The sequence below is a fragment of the Oculina patagonica genome, chromosome 10 (genome assembly GCF_052425735.1).
Source record: "Oculina patagonica isolate OP01 chromosome 10, crgOcupat, whole genome shotgun sequence".
Classification (NCBI taxonomy): domain Eukaryota; kingdom Metazoa; phylum Cnidaria; class Anthozoa; order Scleractinia; family Oculinidae; genus Oculina; species Oculina patagonica.
This window is the reverse complement of record NC_135767.1, coordinates 18,663,430-18,686,544: the sequence shown is the minus strand read 5'-3', so window position 1 is coordinate 18,686,544 and position 23,115 is coordinate 18,663,430. Positions and strand designations below refer to the sequence as shown.

General features: G+C 38.5%; 2 protein-coding genes across 3 annotated transcripts in view; one reads left to right on the top strand and one right to left on the bottom strand.

The window, feature by feature from the left end:
* The window catches only part of LOC144629069 (monoacylglycerol lipase ABHD2-like), a 155,964-nt gene that overhangs the window by 39,127 nt on the left and 93,722 nt on the right, over positions 1-23,115 (top strand). The window lies entirely within an intron of this gene.
* On the bottom strand, positions 4,338-22,540 carry LOC144629053 (cyclin-dependent kinase 17-like). 2 transcript variants are annotated; one of them, XM_078487221.1, is made up of 20 exons: positions 22,445-22,540; positions 21,723-21,927; positions 18,042-18,145; positions 14,245-14,439; positions 13,644-13,700; positions 13,210-13,244; positions 12,800-12,879; positions 12,096-12,190; positions 10,685-10,747; positions 10,225-10,286; positions 9,330-9,391; positions 9,158-9,218; positions 8,967-9,026; positions 8,339-8,429; positions 7,697-7,760; positions 7,568-7,616; positions 6,774-6,816; positions 6,253-6,343; positions 6,021-6,098; positions 4,338-4,765 (listed from the first exon to the last, which is right to left on the bottom strand). In XM_078487221.1, exons 2-20 carry the CDS (start codon positions 21,826-21,828, stop codon positions 4,731-4,733), a joined length of 1,431 nt encoding a protein of 476 aa, XP_078343347.1. In that variant the 5' UTR covers positions 21,829-21,927; positions 22,445-22,540; the 3' UTR covers positions 4,338-4,730. The 2 variants fall into 2 exon arrangements, with proteins under 2 accessions (XP_078343347.1, XP_078343348.1); XM_078487222.1 differs by having other exon boundaries at positions 7,718-7,760.

The window sequence follows — 23,115 nt, the reverse complement described above, 5'->3', positions numbered from 1 at the left end:
CACTCCAAACCGAAGGTAGATGGAGAGAGGTCAGGAAGTTTGATTCACAAATTGGTGGGAACTGGGAAAAATAGGGTAAAAATTTGCGCATTATTCTGCAATAAGAGAGGAAAGGAATGGCGGGAAACGAGAGTAAAAGGTGCGAGAAGGGGGAAGTGTAAAACCTCCCTGCCCCCAGCCAAAAGAAAACAGGATCTACCTAACTACGCAACTATCTGGTTTTTAGCCGTGTATCCGCCCCGTTGCCACGTCGGAAAGCGTATCGTTCTTAAAATGTGAAAAAGGAAGAACTTAGACTAGAGAAGCGCGTCATCCTAGTTTCTTCTTGGGCACAGCTTCGAAATGATCGGGCGCTGTGCAGTGGCTGTAAACTGCCCGTTCACATACTTACAAGTTTAGAATGAATTAAGATTTAATTTTCAAAGGACAGAAATAATTTATGCAATCTGAAATTATTTAAGCTTACGTCTTACGTACGATTTAGTGTACCAGGAGGTCAAAAATGTATCCATATTCTTTATTCATATGCTTGTACGTGACTAATAATAATTAATTCTGTTTTGAAAACCAAAAATAACAAAGGAAGTCCTTAATTAAATTCGTAAAACAAGCCGAACTTCACGACTTCTCAGTGAATAAAACATGCATTAGACCGAATCAAAACAAAAACAACCCCTGGTTGGAAATGGCATCTTATGCTTGAAAATTCATACGACCCCTTTGATGATCAAAGTTATTTCTTCGTAAAAAACAGCCAGCTACTATTGTATCTTGCTAAATGAAAGAGTCTTTTGTCTTTGCTGACTGACTTTCTTCTTTGTTTTGAAGGTGGCGAGCCGGACAGGCAAGTCGCACTGTTCCCAGCGCACTTATGACGAAGCAAAATATTAATCAAAACATCTAATCAAAACAGAACCCCTCATTGTGGCATCCTATGCTTGAAAATGTTTACGACCTAAATAGACAGCCGAATTATTCGTAAAACGCAGTTTACATGTGATATGTATCTTGCAAATTTTTATGAGACTCTTTTGTTTGTGCCGGAGTTGGCCTTTCTTCGCCCCAGTGGTCAAGTCAATTTGCGCTGTTTCTGTGCACGATTTTGCACGAAATGTAAAACGTTTATAGAACTACTTGCATCGATGAATATTCCCCATCTCACGGAAACAGTAAACGCTTCTCGGCATAACAGTCTCTTTGAAATACACCATTGCAACGCTTAAACGACCAGATCTGGTTCGCTATCTTGGCTCAGCCCGAGCTACGACGTAATCGACGCAATTCATATAAATAAATTTTGTCCAGTTTGCAACGGGCAAACACGAGGCCAATGAATGAAATCTATTCAGCACTGTACGGTGGCTATTATCAAATACACCTGTTCCTAGAATCTTACCTTTCCAATCAACTTTTCAGGTACAATCAAAGATGCGTCTGTCTCGTCAAATGATCAAGTTTGTTTTGATGTGCAACTTTGCATGTTAGAATAATTAGAACGTTGGACAACAAAGGAAAATGCCTTATCAATATGCATAAGTACAGTTATGGGCTCTGGACATCGTATTTACATACAGATCATACGTGCGGCAATACTTAAGCTTGTCAAAATATTCTATGTATATAGCGAAGTAGTTATTTATAAATTTTGCTAATCATTAATATTTTGCGGGCCTTTCATCTTATAACAGTCAAACTAAACATTTTCCACACTCAAAAAAAGCCCTTAAACAGCGACTTCAAAAATCGATAATTTGACGTCGTATTTACATACAACTCTTACGTGCGGAAGTACTTGAGCTTGTCAAAATTTTCTGTCTATGTATATATTAAAGCCAAGTTGTTCTTGATCATAGCTTTTCATAAATATATATATTGCGGACCTATCATTCAAACTCAGACATAAAGCCCTCAAGTACAGCGACTTCAATACGATATCGCGCTTGCATAAATATAATGATTTAATTCACTTATAAAGAACAGAGTCAACAAGCGCCAATTTGCCCTATGGGATTGGCTATATTATAACTTCTAGTTTTCATGGTAAAACGTGTATAGTATATATATATTGATACTTTCGTTACACTTATGTGAATGGACGAAAGCAGGGACGAACGAACCATTCAACCAACATGTCTCGCCACATGGCTTAGCAAGTAATTAGGCAGGTCTTACAATGCATCTGTCAGTTGCTTAAAATTCACCCCAAGCTTCACTTTCGTATATACCACGCAATTCCTTTCAACACTTTGGCACCTTCACATTATTTTCGTGTGGGTATTGTTTGTCTTCATCTTTGCCGCTTTGGGAATTTGCCAATGAGAAATGTAAGATTTATTTGCACTTCAAATGTGAGGCTTTGGAAAGGGGGCGGGGGCAAGAGGGAGGGGGGGGGGGGGGGTTGAAATTAACTGGTCTCACTTAAGTTCACTTACGAAGTACTCCCCGGGGATGCTCGTGGGAAATTTGGATTGCAACCCTAACCGAGACCTTGGCTGCTAAAAATATTGGTGTTCTGCCTGAACACCCCAAGTGAGAACAAAATCCGTAATATGCACTCCTAAAGCCCGGGACAAAGGAGGGTGAGTCGATGAGAGGTGACTCTCGTGAGGGTTTTCGTCAACTCTCATCGGCAATCATCAACTCGGGCCAAACGAGAGAAAACTCTCATCGACCTAATGAAAAATTTGACACGTTCAGAGTCGATGAGAGTGCGTGAGAGTTTTAGGCCAAGCGATAACTAGCATTTGAACTCTCGTCAACTCTAGACCTACTTTTGCTACAAAATTTAATGTTTGCAAACAAATTACTTCTATGGATCTAAATAAACCATAGCTTTATTGCAACCAAGCAAACTAGGCTAACCTTAAAAACTGTTCAGCCCAACAATATTTCAAAAACCCATATCGCAATCCGTTTCAATATCTTCGTCACTTTTGGCCATCTGTACCTTCTTTTGTATTTGCTGTGTTATTGAAATGCCCCTTCACGGTTTTAAGGTTATTTTTTATATTTCACTGAACTGATTTTCATTTCCCATGCCTAAATTTGGCTAAAATCCGCGACACAGCCCCTTTAAGCAAGACGACGACCATCCCGGTCCCTTTTATATGGCTCCCCCCCCCCCCCCCTCCCCACGGCAACGCACTTTACTCACGTTTACTTTAAACAAGACACGGCAGAGCAGTACAAAGCAATCAATACATAGTACCACATTTGCTGACTTGTGATATCGTATTTATTGACTTGTGATATTCACTGTGCTTTACATGAGATCATTTGTAAAGTTGATGAATTACGAGCGATTTTTTTGCGGGAAATTCATTTCATCTACAGTGTCGCCTAAAAAGGGAATAAAATTAATTACAAATATATTTTAAAACGTCTTTACCTAGCTACTACTCTGTTAAATTCTCACTACTTCCATGCGAGGCAATTAACCTACAAATAAAAAGGATTTGCAAAACAAAACTTTGTACATCAATTCTACACTGTAATTTTCTACATTTTATTTTAAGAATCAGGCACTTTAACCCTTTCATACCCGCGTCCAACAAATGAATTCTCCTTAGTATTCCATATACATTTCTGTAACTCTCGTTGGGAGAATCTGGTTCCGAATCGACTTAATTCTTCACGTGATCAGATTTTTAATTCACATAACTTTTCAGCTTGAATTTGATATAAAAAATTAAAGAGAATTTACACCTTGATGGAACTGCGGTAAGAGGGTCAAGTCCACAATTCGAGAATTCTGAAAGATTGTGATGTGAACAGTTCCAAATTACACCTAACGGTACCTTAATAAATCTGAAGTTGCCAAAATTAGAAAATAGTGTTCTCTACTAAGCCATCAAGGTCCCTTTTGCTGAATCTTGGAAATAATTTTACAATAGCCTATAACGAGGTGCCAGTTTGCCTTAAAAAAGTGTCCCATCTCTCCGGGCGCGTGACTGTCAAAACTCGCCCTCCGCGTCACAGTCACGCAGACATACTTTGGACTCGTCACGCAATCTTTCATCTCCCATTGCGTGACTAAGCTAAAGAGTTTCTGTTTAGGTACTACGGGAAAGGTTAAAGCCGACTGATTCCAACTGTCCGCCGGCGCTCTCATTTAACAGCTTTCACTTCAATTTACTTCCGTACGCTCTAATCAAATTTACTCTTCCCAAACCCCTCTACAAAACCTGTTCGCATTTTCATAAATGAAACCAGAGTTTTTCACTGTTTTGAGATGTCAATATTGGCTCGTCGCATAACTTTCTTAAACATCCGTTCTTATCCGAGATACTAACCACCAAGTATGTCTGGTTGCCAAGGCAACGTCTGTTTTCTTAGGCAAATGTGAAAGCGTGAAACTAGTATTAACGACTCTTAAACCCGCTTAAAAGGCAAATATTTAAGGCATAAAAAGGTTGCGTAGTTTTACCAGAATGAAGTCCTGTCTTCTTGTCTAAAATACTCCATTTATCCATAAATTAAAAACTATAAGGCGGTTTCTCCGCCGATTACTACGACTAACAAAACAGAACATGTATACTTGATAAGAATTTCTCTTTTTCATATAAAATTAATTAAAATCCACAACCAGTTGGAAAAAACTGTAGATATTTTCTTCCAAGTGTGTCGCCATGACTACGTAGGTTTCTGAGGTAACCAGCCCCGTCATTCACTGAAAGTACCAGACTCCGCGCGAATATGTACGCCGCTCCGTGGACGAGAAGTAATGGAAACTAGAATAGCATACTTTGCCGCCGTCGACCAGGACCTGTGGCCAAAAAAAAAAATGAAGTTAGGACACACAACTTAAATTGTAAACGAGCCAGGGCTAATTTGGAGTCAAAACTAATTCTGTTGGCAAACTTGATAAGTTACCAGAAATTTTAGTTTAATCTTTATTATAAGCATGGGCCGGGTTGTTCAAGCACGATTAAGCTTATCCAGGATAAGCGCAAAATTTGAATTCAGCTTTTCAACTTTTCAGTGAGATTTTTTGTTTATATTTTCCGTCGTTCAGTTTTGCCGTTGAATTATCTCAAACTCCACAAAACGGAAGCAATAAAAACACTTTTATATAAGAGAAACTGAACCCTCGATTAACTTTTAATCGTGGGTTGGTGTTAATCGGCTTTCGAACAACCCGGCCCTGGTTATTACGCTGTTTAGTGGAGATAATCTAATGTCGCGGGTCGCGGGTAAAATGTCGCGGGTACACGGATTAGATTATCTCTGTTTAGTGTTCATGGTGGTCCTAACTTTTTAATCTGTGGAAGACAACCTAGTGTGCGAACATTCGAATGAAAGCTATTGAGCAGTACTTTCAGTGTGGAACTGTTATGCTGTACAAGGTTGTTCTAACTTTTGAGTCTGTGAAAAATACCCTAATGTGTGAGGCATTCAAATGAAAGCTATTGAGCAGTACTTTCATGTGGAACTGTTATGCTGTACAAGGTTGTTCTAACTTTTGAGTCTGTGAAAAATACCCTAATGTGTGAGGCATTCGAATGAAAGCTATTGAGCAGTACTTTCATGTGGAACTGTTATGCTGTACAAGGTTGTTCTAACTTTTGAGTCTGTGGAAAATACCCTAATGTGTGAGGCATTCAAATGAAAGCTATTGAGCAGTACTTTCATGTGGAACTGTTATGCTGTACAAGGTTGTTCTAACTTTTGAGTCTGTGGAAAATACCCTAATGTGTGAGCATTCAAATGAAGGCTACTGAGCAGTACTTTCATGTGATAATGTTTATTATGCTGAACAAGGTGGTTCTAACTTTTGAGTCTTGAGATGAAACTTAAGTGTGTCTATTCAAATGAAAGCTATTGAACAGCACGTTGATGTGGTACTGTTTTTATTGTGTTGTACAAGGTGGTTTTAACTTGAAGGAAATATAAGTGTGTGACTATTTACATGAGAGCTACTGAACATTTCTTTTATAAGACTTACGTTCGTGTTAAGTTTAGAATTTGAGCACCCTAAAGAGTGAAAGGGTTAAAAATGCACAATTCTTGAAAAGACTTACCGAGACCCCCTCTTCCAACAGGTCTGTATCCGGGATCCTTGGTCAATCGTATCTCTTCTATATTAAAGATCGACTCGACTGAAACAAAACGCACATAAATCAAATTATTGAACCATATTTTGATGTTTTGTTTTGGAAACTTGCCTCAAAAGATGCATTTAAAAGCTACAATATTTGATGACAGTTGCGCTCTCCTGATTAAAGCAAAGACGAAAACTAGCACCCAACTTACTATTTTTTAATTCTCGAACGTGTTTGCCCAAACAGAAGAAGTAATCGTGTTTCATCGCATCCAAGGCTGAAATTCTGTTCTTCACAACAAACTATAATGAAAAGAAATAAAACACGTTGTAAATTATGAAAGTGAAGAGTTATGTGAAATTTACATGAAATTTCAGATAATAGCCCTTATGCGTGTTTGCGTCAGATTGGCTAGTTTCACCACCAAGCCTCGCTTTCGAAGTGCGAACTAGCAAATTTTATCATGAACGAATTCCCTAAGCAGCAAAGATGAAAAGAATACCCACGTGAAAACTGCATGAAGGTGGCAGAAGGTTGCAAACAATTCGCGTAAACGAGGCTTGGTGGTGAATTTTGAGCATAATTATGACGTTATCATGCATAAGGCCTATTGAACTGCGGAAGAGACATAGACATGTAAATTTCGACGTGACGTGTGTGCCTACTCGACAAAATGGCGGGAAAATGCGAGATTTATTTTTAAAAAGGTAATTTTATTACTGCTTCACTAACCTCAACAAATCTTTCGAGTAAGTCAAGTCCTGAATTATCGAGTCTAAAAAGATAACAAAAAAAAATCAAAACATTGGTAAGTTTTATTCCTTTCAGTTTGTCAACATACCCCATGCATTCGTATCTCTAAGAGAAGATGCCACGAAAAATTAAGGTTTGCCTTTAGACGTCATGCAACTTCAAAACTTTAAGTTTTTGAAACGAGAACAGCACACCAAAACTCCTGTACTGGTACTTGCGGGGGAAAACATGTAACCGCAGCGGCGCCGATGCCAAGCGCGGGAAAACATATAGCCCATGTCAAGCGTTAAAACCAGAGGCCAACGCGGGAAAAAACGTAGTTGGCGCCAAGCGCGGGTGTAATCAGTGGGTGTTAGAGCGATTCTCACTGAGTGTCAAAAGTAATTCACGTTTGCTTTGGTTTGCATTAGCACGCTTAGTGATTGGCTTAAAAACTCGCGTCATTTTCTCAGCAAATCAGAAGTAAAACCAAACCCAATCGTGACTCGCTCGTGCACTTTTTCCCGCGCTTCGCGCCGGCACTAATAGTTTTGATTGGTTCACTGGAATTTGTGATTGGCCAGAATGATTATACTTTGGTTTTGGTTTTACGATACTCAACTGAAAATCGCCCTAAGCGCGGGAAAAATTTGATCTTTGCTCTCATTGGTTAAAGAATGACGCCCAGGCTTTTTGAAGCAATTACAAAGCTCATCAAACGCGGCAAAAACCAGCCAAGTACATCATAATTTTCGAAAGTTATTCTGAAGAAAAAAAAAACGCTTTAACTGTACCTTGGCGAGTGATTAATAAGATGCTCCCTTGGATAATACGGGAACCTCCCTGTAAAGACAACAAAACAGACAAGTTAGAAACACAATCGAGTTTCTGACATAAATAGAATACTTGAGGTATTTATTTACCCGAGAGAAAAAGTTCATTACTTGTGATTCCTGGCCATGTTTCCTCAGTTGGAGTTCCCAGCGTCTGAAAAGTAAATTCTCCAACATTAATATCATTCAAGTTATTCCAAATAAAATAAACAGGCGCATGTGTTATTACGAGGGTCGCAGAGTATTATGACGTAATCAAGAGAGGATGAGAGGATCCCATCATCCATCATCCTCTCTTGGACGTAATGTTTTAACGGCTGCTCGTGCTTTGCCCTGATTGGGTAATTACAACCGGAAACACTTACGGTTCTTTAACGAAGATTTTAAGAATATTTTTTTCTCGTAGCAAACGTATATAACGGGCCATTTTCGAGTTGCCTTTTGCCTTACCTTCAAAACCGAAAGTTCTGGTTCAAACCTTTTCAATTTTAAAATTGAGTTTACTCACATTTCCGTATTCATGAAAGCTCTCGCGCTCTCTTGTTGTGAAAACTTATTAACCAATCAAAACATAGTTCGAACACTCGCGACTATTCCGGAAGTTGCACGTCGGCATGACGATAATTGTGACGTCATGTTGCTAAGCAACTTTTCCATCAAATACTGCGGGCTCAGGGAGTTAAAGGAGACTGAAATATGACTAAGAAATGACTGAACAGTGTTTCACTTTACCTTAAAAATTAAATGAAGTTGATCCTCCACAGTGGACCCAGGAAAGAACGGTCTGCCTGTCGCCATCTCAAAGAATATACATCCTACTCCCCTAAAAACAAAACATACGAAGTCACAAAGAAGAAAGTCAAGAAACAGGGTAAACTCGTGTAAAACCTACAGGTTTCACAGCGGTCAAACGCAGCGCGCGTGCGCAGTTCCTGTGTAATTCCTGCCAAAATTGTCCATACAAAGTCTTAAATTTTCCGAAAACTTTCGCTTTTTAGCCAAAAGTTAACGCTTTCCCCGAAAAGTTAAGGTTTATACGCTGCTTATGGATTGGAAATTTAATAATTCATCTCCACTGAGTTTCCCAGCTTGAAATGTTCTTTCACCGTACTATTTCTTTAACAATTTCTTACAAAAGTTTTCCCACTTTCGAGTCAAAAGTTCGAGGCAGCGAAGACCGGATGTGACGTCAACTTTTGCGTTTGACCGCTGTGAACCTACAGGTACATGTTACATAAATGTTACCAGTTAAGGAATTACAACACTGACAAATTACTTTTTAATTTTAATATATTGTACTACTGTTCACTATATTTGTCAAACAGCCTCTTTGGAGCTAATTATTCACAAGATTTCTTACCACATATCGATTTGAGTTGAATACTCTGTTGACCCCAGTAGTACATCTGGTGGTCTATACCTACAAATACAAACCAAGAAATTTCATCTTAACTCCAGTGAAAAGTTAAGACTCCATTTAAGCTTAATTGAAAATTTAAGCAAATTTAAATTCAAATGTACTAGAACCAAAAACGTCTTTAGAAAACATACCATAACGTCACGACTTCATTAGAATATGTTTTAGTTGGTACAGACTTCGCTCTTGCTAGGCCTGAATAAAAGAGAGAAGAAACACAGTTATAACAGTGTTGAAGAGCGAAGTGTTTTACATAAAAAGTGATGAATACAAGGACCATTAAGTTGGATCTGCCATCAAACTTACCAAAGTCTGCCAGTTTTAATTCGCCTTTATCATTTATTAAAAGATTCTGTGGTTTGAGATCTCTGCAAATAAAAAGTTAACATATTAAGTTACCCATACAAGCTGGAGCTTATCCCAGTTTCTGTAGCATGAAGTGACTAGGAGTATTTCTACTCCCTCTGGATGGAATGCTCCAGCATAAGTTCGCTGGTACCCATTTATACCCCTGTTTGGAGAGAGGCACTGTGAGAGTTAAGTGTCTTGCCCAAGAACACATCACAATGACTCAGGCCAGGGCTCAAACCCGGACCACTCCATCTGGAGTCCAACATGCTAACAATGCACCTCGATCCCATTAGGGTAACTGGGTAAGTACTAGAGCGGTTTTCACTTGAGTGTCGAAAGTTTATTGAGTTTGCTTTGGTTTTGCATTGCTACGCTTAGTGATTGGCTTAAAAATCTCGTGCCACTTTCTCAGCCAATCAGAACTAAAACCAAAACCAATCGTGACTCGCTCGCGCACGTTTTCCCACGCTTCGTGCCGGCTACATGTATTTGCTTCGAGTTTTGATTGGTTCACTGGATTGCCTGTGTCCTTTGTGATTGGCCAGAGTAATTACCTTGGTTTTGGTTTTACGACACTCAATTGAAAACTGCTCTAAATTGAATACTAAATATATTACATGTGACAGATGACCAGTTATAAGCATGATTCTTTATTTTTCCTAAAGGGTACGTGCACATATGTATATTTTGAATGTGAATGTATGCAGACAGCTTTTTATTTTAAATTCCATTACTGACTGTGTAACTACCCCCACAGTTTTTTTCTGGAAAACCTTTCCTGTGGACTAAAAGGATTTGACAAAGAACTTATTGAAAGGAACAGCTGGGGCAAGTCTTTAGTGTTATTTACCTGTGGAGAACTTTTCTCGTGTGACAGTAATGAAGTCCTCTTAATAGCTGGTACAGGAATATCTGCAGACAATGAAAAGATGATAAGATGTTAACTAGGTAGTGGAGGTGGACAGGGGGCGGGAGCCCGGGAGAAAAGGGGCGGGAAGCGGGATTCTTAAGGTGGTGGGAACCGGGAGAAAACGAGTAAAATTTCTTAACATTTCATTATATTTTGCAATGGACATGGAACAAATAGGAAAGAACAGCTACGGAAAGGGGCAGGAGGCGGGAGTAAAAGGTACGGGAAGTGGGAGTAAAAGGTACAGGAGGCGGGAGGTCCAGACCCCCTGTCCTCCCCCCCCCCCCCTAGGTATGCGAATCTGAAAAAAAATTCCTGATAGAATTCCTGATAGGGTTGAACCTACATTGTACGACCTCTGGCATACTGATTGGATTTTAAAAAAAAAAACTTGACTTACTCTGACATTGTTCATACTCATTATTCCTCCACAATCATCCATGTATTGTTTGAGATCTTTTTCCTTATGATGGAACATAACAGTCGCGTTATTTCAGTTGATAAAAAAGCATTAAAAAGATCATTTACATGTAAATAACAAATTTACTGCAGTGTTAAAGTGTGAGTGAGGCCCTTGAAGATGCCAACTACCACTGGGACAAGATGAACGACCTATGAGTACTGCACAGTTTACACGTACATGTAAAAGGTAAAGTCTGTCTCCGAGCCATGAGGCCCATACAGCCGAAGCTTATCCCGGTTTCCGTAGCATTAAGCGACTAGGAGTATTGCTACTCCCCCCTGGATGGGATGCTAGTCCATCGCAGGGTTACCCCCCAGCAGTAAGTTCGCCGGTACCCATTTATACACCTGGGTGGAGAGAGGCACTGTGAGAGTAAAGTGTCTTGCCCAAGAACACAGCGCAGCGCCCCGGCCAGGCCTCGAACCCGGTTCGTTCGACTAGGAGTCGAGCACGCTAACCATTAGGCCACCGCGCCTCCCGAGTTTACACGTACATGTACATGTGATTTTACTTAAGTCCCAGATTGCTTTTAACACACAATGCACCCATATCATCATGTCATGATCAGGTTGTCTGCATTGAGTGAAGTGGCCGATACCACCATAGCTTATCCCAGTTTCTGTTAAATTAAGTGACTAGGAGTATTAAATTTTTTCTACTTCCACCTGGATGGGATGCTAATCCATCACAGAGTTACCCCCAGTATTATAATTATTTGCTGGTTCCCATATACAGCTATTTCGAGAAACGTTGTCGGAAAAAAGCGCAAAACTGCACAAGCCAATTCCTAAAGGTAGTATGGGTAGACGTATTGAGCTATTGCACGTGTTGAATACTAATGACATATAACAACAAAATAAGCGCAATTTTCAGGTTTTCTTTCTTTTCAGACATGTAGAAACAAGGTACGTTTAGACCCTCTGAAGTTAAGAAGAATTTTTCCTCACTCAAAGACATGTGACAGTACTGAAATGTAAAGCTACAGATATAGGCCTCCTGAGAAGAAAAACAAATTGTCCACGTTCAAAAATACAAACTTGTAAATTTCCTCTAGGCCAATATGCAAAATTCCAGTGAACACCCAGACCACCTTTCAGTCTTGTCGCGTGCACTTTGATGGGTTTTTTTCCGACAACCTTTCTCGAAATAGCTGTATACCCTGGTGGAGAAAGGGAGCCTTGATCGCGGTAAAGTGTCCTGCCAAAGAACACAACACTGACAGCACTTTGACCCCAGCCAGGGCTCATACTCAGACCAGGAGTACAGGGCACTAACCATTAGGGCATCAGATATCCCATCTTTACATGAAAATTATTTTATTTTCAAAGTACATTGTAATAGTACTAACCAGATATTCAAAGACTAGCGTCAGAGACTTGGGCGTGTGAACAATGTCGTGCAGAGTCACAATATTTGAATGCTTCAAATCCTTCAAAAGAGAAACTGAAAAAAGATACTGTGTTAACTTATAAAATGTTAAATGTATTGATAATTTAGTACAGGCTAGCTACAGACGATGATTCTATTTCTGCAATATTTAATTGAACACAAAAAATTGAACTGCGAGACATAAGTAATCTGTAGATAAAACCTTGGCATGTGGCCATTCAAACAGAAGCTATTGAGAAGTACCTTCATGTAATATATATAGGTCAGCTTCGAGCCAAAGTGGCGAATACTGCGGGAGCTTATCCCGGTTTCCTTAGCATTAAGCAGCTAGGAGTATTTCTACTCCCCACTGGATGGGATGCTAGCCCATCGCAGGGCACCCCCAGCATTATTTCGCCGGTACCCATTTATACACCTGGGTGGAGAGAGGCACTGTGAGAGTAAAGTGTCTTGCCCAAAAACACAACACAGTGACCCTGGCCAGGGCTTGAACCCGGAACGCTCGCTGACCTTTGTGGCCCATGGGGTGGTGCTGATGCACACATCGCACCCCTTTGCATATGGCCCTGTATTTGCTGTTCTTTATTTGCAAAACCATTTCTATGTGTATGTGATTTTGAAGTAGGCCAAGTGAAAGTGTTTGTTCAAACATCCATCACTCACCTTCTCTGATAGCTGTGCAAGGAGCTCCTTCCTCATGTTCCAGTCTAATTTCTTTCAATGCAACTAAATTATCTGTAAGTCTGTGACAGAAAAATTGCCATTTTACTTTTAAAACTCTGTACATGTCTGAGTATGAACCAAATAATTAAATAATTACTGACATTGGAAATTAAAATTTCCCCCAATCCCCCTCCCCTGAACAAAAAATTGCAAAACATATCAAATTATGAGGCATTGACAAAACCTGGATCCAATCGGATCAGACCTACACACCAAACATGAAAGTACATGTATGCGCATTGATCAGCATATTACAAAGTATTACTGACAGTAAACCAGTAACATGTTACTTAGAATTTGATTGCAGCTGTCATTCCACAACTTATTTTGAGCAATTTGTACTAACTTACTTGCTTTTTCCCTTGAACACTGTTGCATATGTACCCTAGCAAAAGAAAAAAAAAACAAACATCAGAGAAATTAAAATTAAATAATTTTATCATACATGTAATTCACCTTGAGCCAACATTTTAGCATTTGGGGAGCAGGGGTGGCACAGTGGAGTGCGCTTGCCTCCCACAAATGTGGCCCGGGTTCGGTTCCGGTCCAGTGTCATATTATGTGGGTTGAGTTTGTTGTTGGTTGTTGTCCTAATGCTCCGACAGTTTTTCTCTGGGTTCTCCGGATTTCCTCCCTCCACAAAAACCATTAACACTCCAAATTCCAATTAAATCTTCGATGCATTTCCACGTCTCAACAAGCTCCTTAGCTCTTCTGTGTTATGTGGGTAAATAAATTACATTATTTACTTTTTTCACATTTTATATCCTGGACAAATACATACCTCACCCAATTTGTCCAACTTGACGTAAGTTTCCATTTTTCCATAGCCAAGTTCAGACTGTAAGAACAAACAAATCCACTTAAATTAGCCTACATTAACAAAATACCTGGTCATACATTGAAAGAAATGTAAGGACTTAGGTAAGAATAATTGCTTACAGTCATCCTCAAATTTTTGCGACAGTGGCAAGTGCTCTTGTTACTCCATTTTAAATGGAAAAAACTTGTAACTCGCATAAAAGCATTATCATTGAGGTGTAAAACTGCATGACCTTGCACGTATATCAGCTGAGAGAAGATCACACAGAATGCAGCTTCCATCTGCTAACTGTTACACACGCTTTCAGTGTTACATGCATAGTGGCTTTTTATCAACATTGTGCTAAACAAACAAGGTAGATCAAAACCTACCAAACACAGCCCACTAGCATGACCTTCTGAACTTGTGAGGCCATTTGCATGAAACAAACAAATGGCATGTATCCGTTTTGATTGGCTCATTTCAAACAGCATGTTTCAGTAAAGTCAATGTCGACAGATGGACACATGCAGAATGATAGCTATGCATGTAACACTGAAAGCAGGTGTAATTAAAGACTTACAAGGGACATTCTCCTACTCCGGCGACTGAGGTACTGTTCGCTGCCAAACGGAGGACTCTTTGCCGAGCCAAACTCCGTCGAGCTTCTTGTTCTGTGGGCTGGACTTTTTCTCATAGAAATGTCATTCAGCGATGTCCCATAATGAAGAACAGGTAATGACAGCCGTTTGCTGTGGCCAGTAGGTGCCGAGACCGTCTGAAATGACCAAAAAAAAATCACTTTTTTTAGCTTTGATCTGTGCCTACAGTGGAATCCCAGTTTCTTGAACCTCAAAGGGAAACGACAATTGATTTGAGAAATCAGGAGATTTGAGAAATTGGGAAGAAAAAGTGCAGTGTTTAACTGAGTGAAACAAAACCAAGGGACATGACATTTGGTTCCAGTTATTGGGAGGTTAGAGAAATCAAGGGTTAAAAAAATCAGGATCCTCAGTTATAATAATTTTTTTTATTACACGACTAAGGCGGTCCGAGGGCCAATAACTAAATCAGCCAATCAGATAACTTTATTTCCGGTCCCGCGAGGGCCGATATTTTCCAAGTATCGGACCGGGTTTTCTCCCGGATGATCCTGCGTTAATTCCCGCGCGATTTAGCGCAAGTTTTTTTGCAAGATTTTTTTGAAGATTTTTTCGGAGTTTTTATTGCTTTGAAAATGAAATGACCTTAAACACAGAAATAATTAAAACTCCTTTAGCGCGTGTAAAAGTTTTGCCGCACATTGTTTGCCGCCAGGTAGCAATTCTCACTACACAAAGTTTCCAGTCGTGTAATAAATCTCTTATTAACCAAGCTTGCTCGGGACCGTACTGGGCGATTATTGGCCCTCTGTCTTTTTTGTACGGACCTCGCTGCGCTCGATCCGTACTGTCAAGACCTCGGGCCAATATTCGCCCAGTACGGCCTCGCGCGTGGTTAATAAGATATATATCTTAACTAGTTAGTTTTTTTCCTAACTAGTATTTTTTATATTAGGTTAAAGTAGTAAAAGTAAAACACCTCCCCTCCCTTGATTTCTAAACCCCCCCCCCCACCCCCCCACCCACCACCACCATCCTTACTAACCCTCCCCTACTATCTGCTATTATCCCCCTTGCCTAAGTATGATCATCTTTTCTTTTTCTTTTTACTAACCTGCACTAGAATTGAACTCTCAACCACTGGACTTGCTGTCCAACCCCTTATCTACTTTGGCACATAGGAAATGCTGGGTTTCTATTTTTTTTTTAAATATGACTCCAACCCTTACCCTATTATTTACCTAGTATAAAAAATACCGTATTTTCTCAATTAAACGCCCCCGGCGTTTATTTCAAACTTGGCCTGATGGAACCGGCGTTTATTCGAATCCTGCAGCTTATTCAAGCCCGATGTTTATAACCAAGGGTTTTCGTTCTTTAGTTTTGACAGCCATATATTTTTCCACTTTTCCTAAACCATTCTATACCCCGAATAAATGCTTGAGGGGCTTATTTACAACTTCACCTTGGAGACCCGGCGTTTATTCGGGGCCCGGCGTTTAATCGAGAAAATACGGTAAACTAGTTAGAAAAAAAAAAAACTAAATAAAAAAATAAAAAAAATAAGTAAAATTGAGATCAAAATTTAACTGCAACATGTACATTAACATACAAATTTCTGGGACAATGCATGAGCTGAAGAAATTATCAAATGGCAAAATGTTTTTGAGCAGGTATTACCCAGTAATAATAAGCTGCATATTTAAAACTCAGACAGTTCCCTTTAGTTAACTAATTAATAATTAAAAACAACATCCAATTCAGTTACAACATTACTGTTACTAACACTTGTACTGTTCTGTAAAATTTTAATTTAAGTAATCTTGAATTTTATTTTTTCAACTATTTTTTCTTTACTGAATTACAGGCTCGCATTGCTATGTCATAGCAGAATTCTGTCTTCCTTTTGCGGAAGCCATGCGAAAAACACATTTATTTATTAACACAGAGTCTGATAAAACTTCTGCACCCTGTCAGATGGCTTGTTAAAGAGCTAAGATGTTAATAACAATTTAATTTATTCGTGACTTACAAAATAAAAAAGTAAAATTTACAGTTTTTAACCTAAAATTATAGTGACATTTTGACAAGCAATAAAATAAGCTTCTAAAGAAAATTACCTTTAGTGTCTTGAAACTTAGAACCTCTATATATTTTGTACTTACAGGAGTAGCTTGGCTTTCACAGGTGATATTAAAATTTTATATACTTTTTTCCATTATGACTATTTTATAATAATTGTTTCTAATCCACCTGCAGATCCCACCTGTCGACAACCTGTAGCAGACTTGTCTAATTTAAAATCTACCATCTTTATTATTTACTACAAATTTGATGATTTCGACATTGCTGATCCTAGCAGTATGCAGGACGCATGTCACTTATCAACCTAGTATATGGCCTAGCTCACAGCGAGTCTCACATAGCTCAGTCGGTTAGAGCGCCCAACCGTTATCTGGGAGGCCATGGGTTCGATTCCCGTCGGGGACTCAGATTTTTTCTTTGTCCCACACTCGTGTCATGTAGAATAATTTCTTCACTATTTATCACCGAGCTTAGAATCTACCATCTTTATTATTTAAGTACACAACTTTTTTACGCAATTATAATCACTACTGACTTATTAATAAAGAAATATGTTGTCCATTGTGACTTGTAAATGAACTATATAGTTACCGGCAGTAGTTTTTAAACACCCAAAAAAACATCAGAGATTTGAGCAAAAATATTTTTATTAATTAGTGCTGATGATCATTTTAAGAGTGTTTTTAAAATACCCCCCCCCCCCCCTTCACATGCAAGTTCCCCTTCTATGCGTAAAATTAAGCCTTTAAAGTTACGTCCATGAACAGTTAAGTGTATGTTAACCATAGTGCAATAATTTATTTCTAAAAAAAAGGCTAACCAGAATGCTATTTACATGTAGGCCAACTGGAGTGCTATAAATTTAGGCTAACCTGAGTGCTATTTAGGCTAACCAATGTGTTATTTATTTAGGCTAAACCAGAATGGCTTGCTTGACTCGCATGACTCGTGAGCCATGCAAGCCAGAAATCCCTAATCCCTTAATAAAGGCTAACTGCAAGCTACCGTATTTTCTCAAATAAACGCCCCTGGCGTTTATTTCAAACTTGGCTTCGTGAACCCGGCGTTTATTTGAAGCCGGCGTTTAATCGGGGCCCGGCGTTTATTAACGGACTGCAATTTTCTGCCAATTTTTCAGATTGATTTATTGTTACCGATCTTCGAGACCAAGGGGCAGTTTGTCAAGGAGGGACGATTTTTCTCTTCGTTCTGCCCCGAAAAAGTGTCTCTGGGTATCCAAAGGTGGTCATTTCCCAAAGGTGCACTATTATGGATTGGATAGTTTATGTTGCAATTGAGACTTGTGACAAACAGAATATATTTACTTGTTAGCTTGACCTCAAATAAACGCCGGGACCTCGAACAAACGCCCCCGGCGTTTATTTAAAAACTAGCAATTTTGACCCGGCGTTTATACGAGGCCGGCGTTTAATCGGGGTCCGGCGTTTAATCGAGAAAATACGGTACCTATAAAGTAAGCTAACTGTAGGATAACCAGAGATCAGTGCTATTTATGCTAAATGGAGTGCTACTTAGACGAACCAATGTGTTACTAGTGTATTTAGGCTTAACGGAAATGACTCGCACTTTGTCAAGACCCTTTCTTACAGGAACTTGGAAAAAGCATATTGGGCCATGATGTCTCCTTATTTGCATATCGTGTTGCACATTTAAGAGAGAAATAAGTACTTACTGATTTCGACCTTGGCTTTCTCATTGGAACTTGGAGAAATTCGTCAGCTGTCTCTACTCCACCATCATATTCATCTTTCATCGGCCCATTCTGATGATCAAACCCTGAACAAATAATTTTACATAAAACTATTATTACCCGGCTACTGCTTGCAACAGATAGTACAAAATTGTAACACACACTCTGTTACAGTCAACTCTCACTATGACACACACCTTTGGGACCACAATTTGGTGTCTGTAAATGGAGAAAGTCCGTAGTAGTGGGAGTTATTTTTAGTAATTCTGATCCACCAGGACTTAAACTAATGGCTGTAATAACAGGGTGTCAGTAATACCGAGTTGTCCGCAATGCGGGAGTTGACTGTATTGAACTTAAATATACCTTAACGTTACTATTTTTAGCGGCTACTAATTTAAGCGATTTTTTTAGAGCAAAATTTAGCGACTATTTAATTTAGCGATTTTTCGAAACATTTAAAAAGTTAGTGATATTGTGTAAACCGTTCTTAATGATAGAAATAACTCACTTGTTAATGAATGAATTTTTGCATTGCCAGAAAGAACAAAGTTACCGGCATCTATTTTTAAAAGAATTTTCAAGTCGACTATGACTAATTATGTTTCCCTTTCGGGTGGGAGTAGGGGTACTTAAATTTAACGAATATTAAATTTGACCGAGACAAATTTTAGCGAGCACTAAATTTAGCGATTTTTGACCAACTCGCTAAAATCGCTAAAATTAGTAGCCGCTAACAAATAGTAACCTTATGTAAATAGCAAAGCTCCATTCAAGAGATGGACACAACAGGGACAGACCAAAGTGTCTGTATCAGGGCTTAAAAATGATCTGTCAAAACTTAAAAGTACATACATTGCCTCATAAACTTTTCAATGTGTAGACCTTTTTTTACGAGTCTCGTCAGTTTTGTCATTATCCACACTTAACAAGAGAGTGTCTGTTTCTCTGGCCTTGGGGGCTCTAAAAAGTTTACCTATTAAGTCTTTGCTTTTATAAGAAATTTCAGCCAGATTAAAGTTCCCTTTCAGCTGGTGACTCATAAACTTTTCAATGTGTAGACCTTTTTTTACCAGTCTCGTCAGTTTTGTCATTATCCACACTTAACAAGAGAGTGTCTGTTTCTCTGGCCTTGGGGGCTCTAAAAAGTTTACCTAAGTCTTTGCTTTTATAAGAAATTTCAGCCAGATTAAAGTTCCCTTTCAGCTGGTGACATTAGCCACAGCCAGGTGAGACCTTAGCGACACCCTTGATGCTGATGATGGTGAGACAAAAACATGCAAATTTACCTTGCTTTGATTTGTTACATCTGGTACAAAAATTAACCTTAAATTGATTCTTATGCAATGCTGTTGATGTTTTTAATGCACTTCATTTTTTGCACAACCGGTCAAGTGAGACTATTTCAAAACACTTACAGTGCGACGCGCCTTACCGTGGCCACCCAACAAGTATGCTCTTGTAATATTATTATTTGTTAGACGAACACGACTCCTTGCAAAGTTGAATACGATCAAATTGGTACCTGTTACATTGTATTTATCAACAAAACGCAGTGAAAACGTAAAATATTACAAGATGACACTTGTAAAAAAGTTTGTTGGGTGGTTACAGTAAGGTGCATCGCACTGTAAAAGTAAGTAATTTTTAAAGCTGATTTCCAGTCCGTACTGCGCAGACTCAGGGTTTGTTTTCGTTTTTGTTTTGAATTCGTTGAAACCTTACACTTCGGTGACAGCATACATGAAGTTTTTTAGTCCGCCATTACAGTTCGTTTGTGTTCAAGAATTTCCGATGAGCTGAAACGTTGGTTTGAAATAGCGTCAAGGTTCTTCTACTCATTATTTTTTGTTCTGCAAGGATATCTGGCGTTAATAATGAAGAAAAAGGTAAGTTTGCGCGGAAGTTTTAGTTTTGCTTGTAAACATTACTTCGTGGTGGGCTCACATAAACATTGCAGCCGAGATTGCGCAGTACGGACTGGAATTCATCTTTAAATCATTCAATCTTTTTTTTTCAAACAAAGATGATTGTTTTTCATTTTTACATCTGAATTGTACTTCCTCAGACATGTGGACTCCCTTGAAGTGATTCTTGTCAGGGCAGACTAGACAATTGTCTCGCGATTATAATTGCAAAGTCAATGTCAAACTACATTTTATTTATATATTTTTTTATAATTCATATATGTAAATATATTGTTAAAGCAATGAATGCTGAATCACGCATACATTTGATTCTTCAATAAAATGTTGCAAATATTATTATTATCAAGAAAAACAAATTATTATTCATATATACTGAAAAAAATAATCGTGAACTTAAGAATAAAAAATTATTCTTGATAAAAATTTTGATAGAGATAGAGACGAAGAATAGGGTTTAATATGAATTACTGTTAAATAATGGAAAGAAATTGAAGCATTTCGTCTTACATGTAATATGTATGTATTTTATATTTTGGTAATGTTCTTGATGCATTTTAAATTTATTTTTTTAAAACATGTATTGAAAAAATACAACAAAATCTGCTATCTTATCTTCCAAATTTACTGCATGGATACAGTTTCTGTCAAAAAGATCTTTTCCTATCCCACAAACATCAATTATTAATTTCTCCGACGTCAAAGTTACACTACATACATGAAGCTCGTATGCAAAAATTAAAGAAATTGGATGAATAAATTTCACGGTGCCTGTTTATCTCACATTATTGCTAATTGTTCCTAAAAGCAAATCGAAGTAACACTAGAAAAGTTTAAACGAAAATATTTTAGGGGAAACAAATCGATTGCGAATTACTTTGCAAAATTTGTGTTGATTTGACATGACAGCCAAACGGTGTTCGAGCGAAGATTTTAACCTCTGTGTTCGAGAAACAGAATCCAGTTCTCGAATGCTGTCTGTTTATTATTTTTCCGACGCGCTAAAGATGATCAGTGCACCACAAATATTGACAGAAAATTATGCTAATACCCGCAAAAACTCGGAACTTCGTCCTCAGGAAATAAGACCACAACTCTATTTATCAATTGGTGTAAGTTTTCCAAACGAGAGCGAGTAAATATTACATGTAAGACACGAAATCTTGCTCCGTAAGATTCGAAATGAATGCATGCATTTATGGAAAACAATAGTGTACAAGGAAATCAAATCACCTATTCTGTTTACTCAAGCATTCATCCTGTAAACACGAAGTAATTTCAATTCTGTTTCGCGTTAACAACAACGCTTTAATATTAGACACAAGATCATACAGTTTGAAGCTACGCTTATACACTTGTTGAGACATCAAATTATACAAAACTACCGCATCAATATCAAACTTTACTGTTTACGTAACATATGAATTTTATCTTTGCGTCGTTAAAACAGGGACAAGAATTATATCATAACTGGATTTATATTGATCGAAATCGAGCTTCAAACAGATCTCTTGAGGCTTTTTCGACCCGGTATACAATTAACTATCATTAGCTAAAAATATTATTCTACAGTTTGCAGCGAAAAAAATATATACCGCGAATAGATGATACAATTTTAATGTGATGTATTCTGAACTTCTAACTAGTATGATATGCTTTTACAAACATCGATTAAGCTTGAGCTTATATATGATTTGCAAGCAGACGATTCGCGATAACATAACATTTTCGGACTCACCATTATCTTTGCCGTTTACTTCAAATGACATTTGTTCGGCGAGCTCTGATAGGGTATCATCAGTCCCTTTGCCTTTCAGCGAAAGAGCTCGTTTAATTTTCCTCATCCCCGATTTTTTAGATCCTGGGTAAAAGCACAAAGCTTCAAGCCATAGAGCGGCTGCAACTCCACTTCTTTCAGTCAACAACTTCGTCGCCGCAAAAGTCTACAAATTACAAAGCAAAAATTGAACTTCAACCAAATGTCGCATGTCTGTGGCGTATCGGAAATACCTTGCCCTCCGATTGTAAATAACTTACGTCGAATTTCAGTAATCTTGGACACAAAAGAAATTTTCAACGGTACTGCAGTTTCCTAGAGGCGAATCGGCTAATTGCATAGTTAATCATTTTAAAGCACTAGAGACAAAATGTAACAGAATACAAAATCCTGGAAAATTGCTTCTCCAATTTTCTGTCTCTGGAGTAAAAATCGGCATGACGATCTAAGCAAGTGACGCTAATTGCGCCTACTCACACTTCTCTGGGTGTGTGCAAATGTTATTTCCTGTCCACCGACTTAGAGAAAATCGATTAGCTATCGAAAAAAAATTTTGACAATACGTTCGTGCGAAATTCTAGAAGTACCGCCCCGAACTCGACAATTAGACAAAAATTCAAGCTACAATTGTAAGTATTACAGTGTAGGGAAGGGAAGGCATAAGCCAAGATAATGTTTCTTACCTTTCAAAGATGCAAAGAAGAGCTGATCCCTTTGTTTATAGCTCATGTTTGAGAAACGCTTCGCCGATCGACCACCTCAGATATCGCCATTTTGAATTGCCCACAATGCAATGGGAATAGGGCGATTAACACCTTTCGGTAAATGGGATCATATTTGATTGGTGCAAAAATTCACGGATAACGCATAACTTCTGGAGCCGTATAAGCCGTGATTTATGTTAAAACGCGCATTTCAGACAGTAACCAAAAAATTAAAGACATTTTAAATCAAAAGAGGGGGATGAGAGTGGTTAGTGAGAAGGACTGACATACACAAACTCTTGGGAAAGATTGTGTGATGCGTGACAGGATTGCATGACATTAAATCAATTCAACAGTTGTCCGGCCTTTTTATGAAAATTCTGAAAAAGGTGTTGAATGCAAGGGAAAAAGGGAAGCCTAGATCCGGGCGCGCTATACCAGCGCAAAACTTCCAAAACGTCCATGATCCCATGGAATTGGAAATGTTTACACAAAATATGAAATGAAATATAAAATGCATTAAACCCTGATTAAACTTACAAGTCGTTTGGTGCATCTAATTTTTTTCATTGCCTAGTAATTTTTTTAGTCGCAGGCAGGAAAACAGTTCACTACCAATTCAATAGGCAAGTGATATTTTTATTATACTC

Coding starts and splice junctions, on each gene's coding strand:
- LOC144629053 (XM_078487221.1), bottom strand. CDS start 21,828: ATGAGGAAAATTAAACGAGCTCTTTCGCTGAAAGGCAAAGGGACTGAT. Junction 13,701..14,244: donor GGAGTAGGAGAATGTCCCTT/GTAAGTCTTTAA, acceptor TTGTTCTTACAG/TCTGAACTTGGCTATGGAAA. Junction 10,287..10,684: donor TGAGTATGAACAATGTCAGA/GTAAGTCAAGTT, acceptor CATTGTCTGCAG/ATATTCCTGTACCAGCTATT.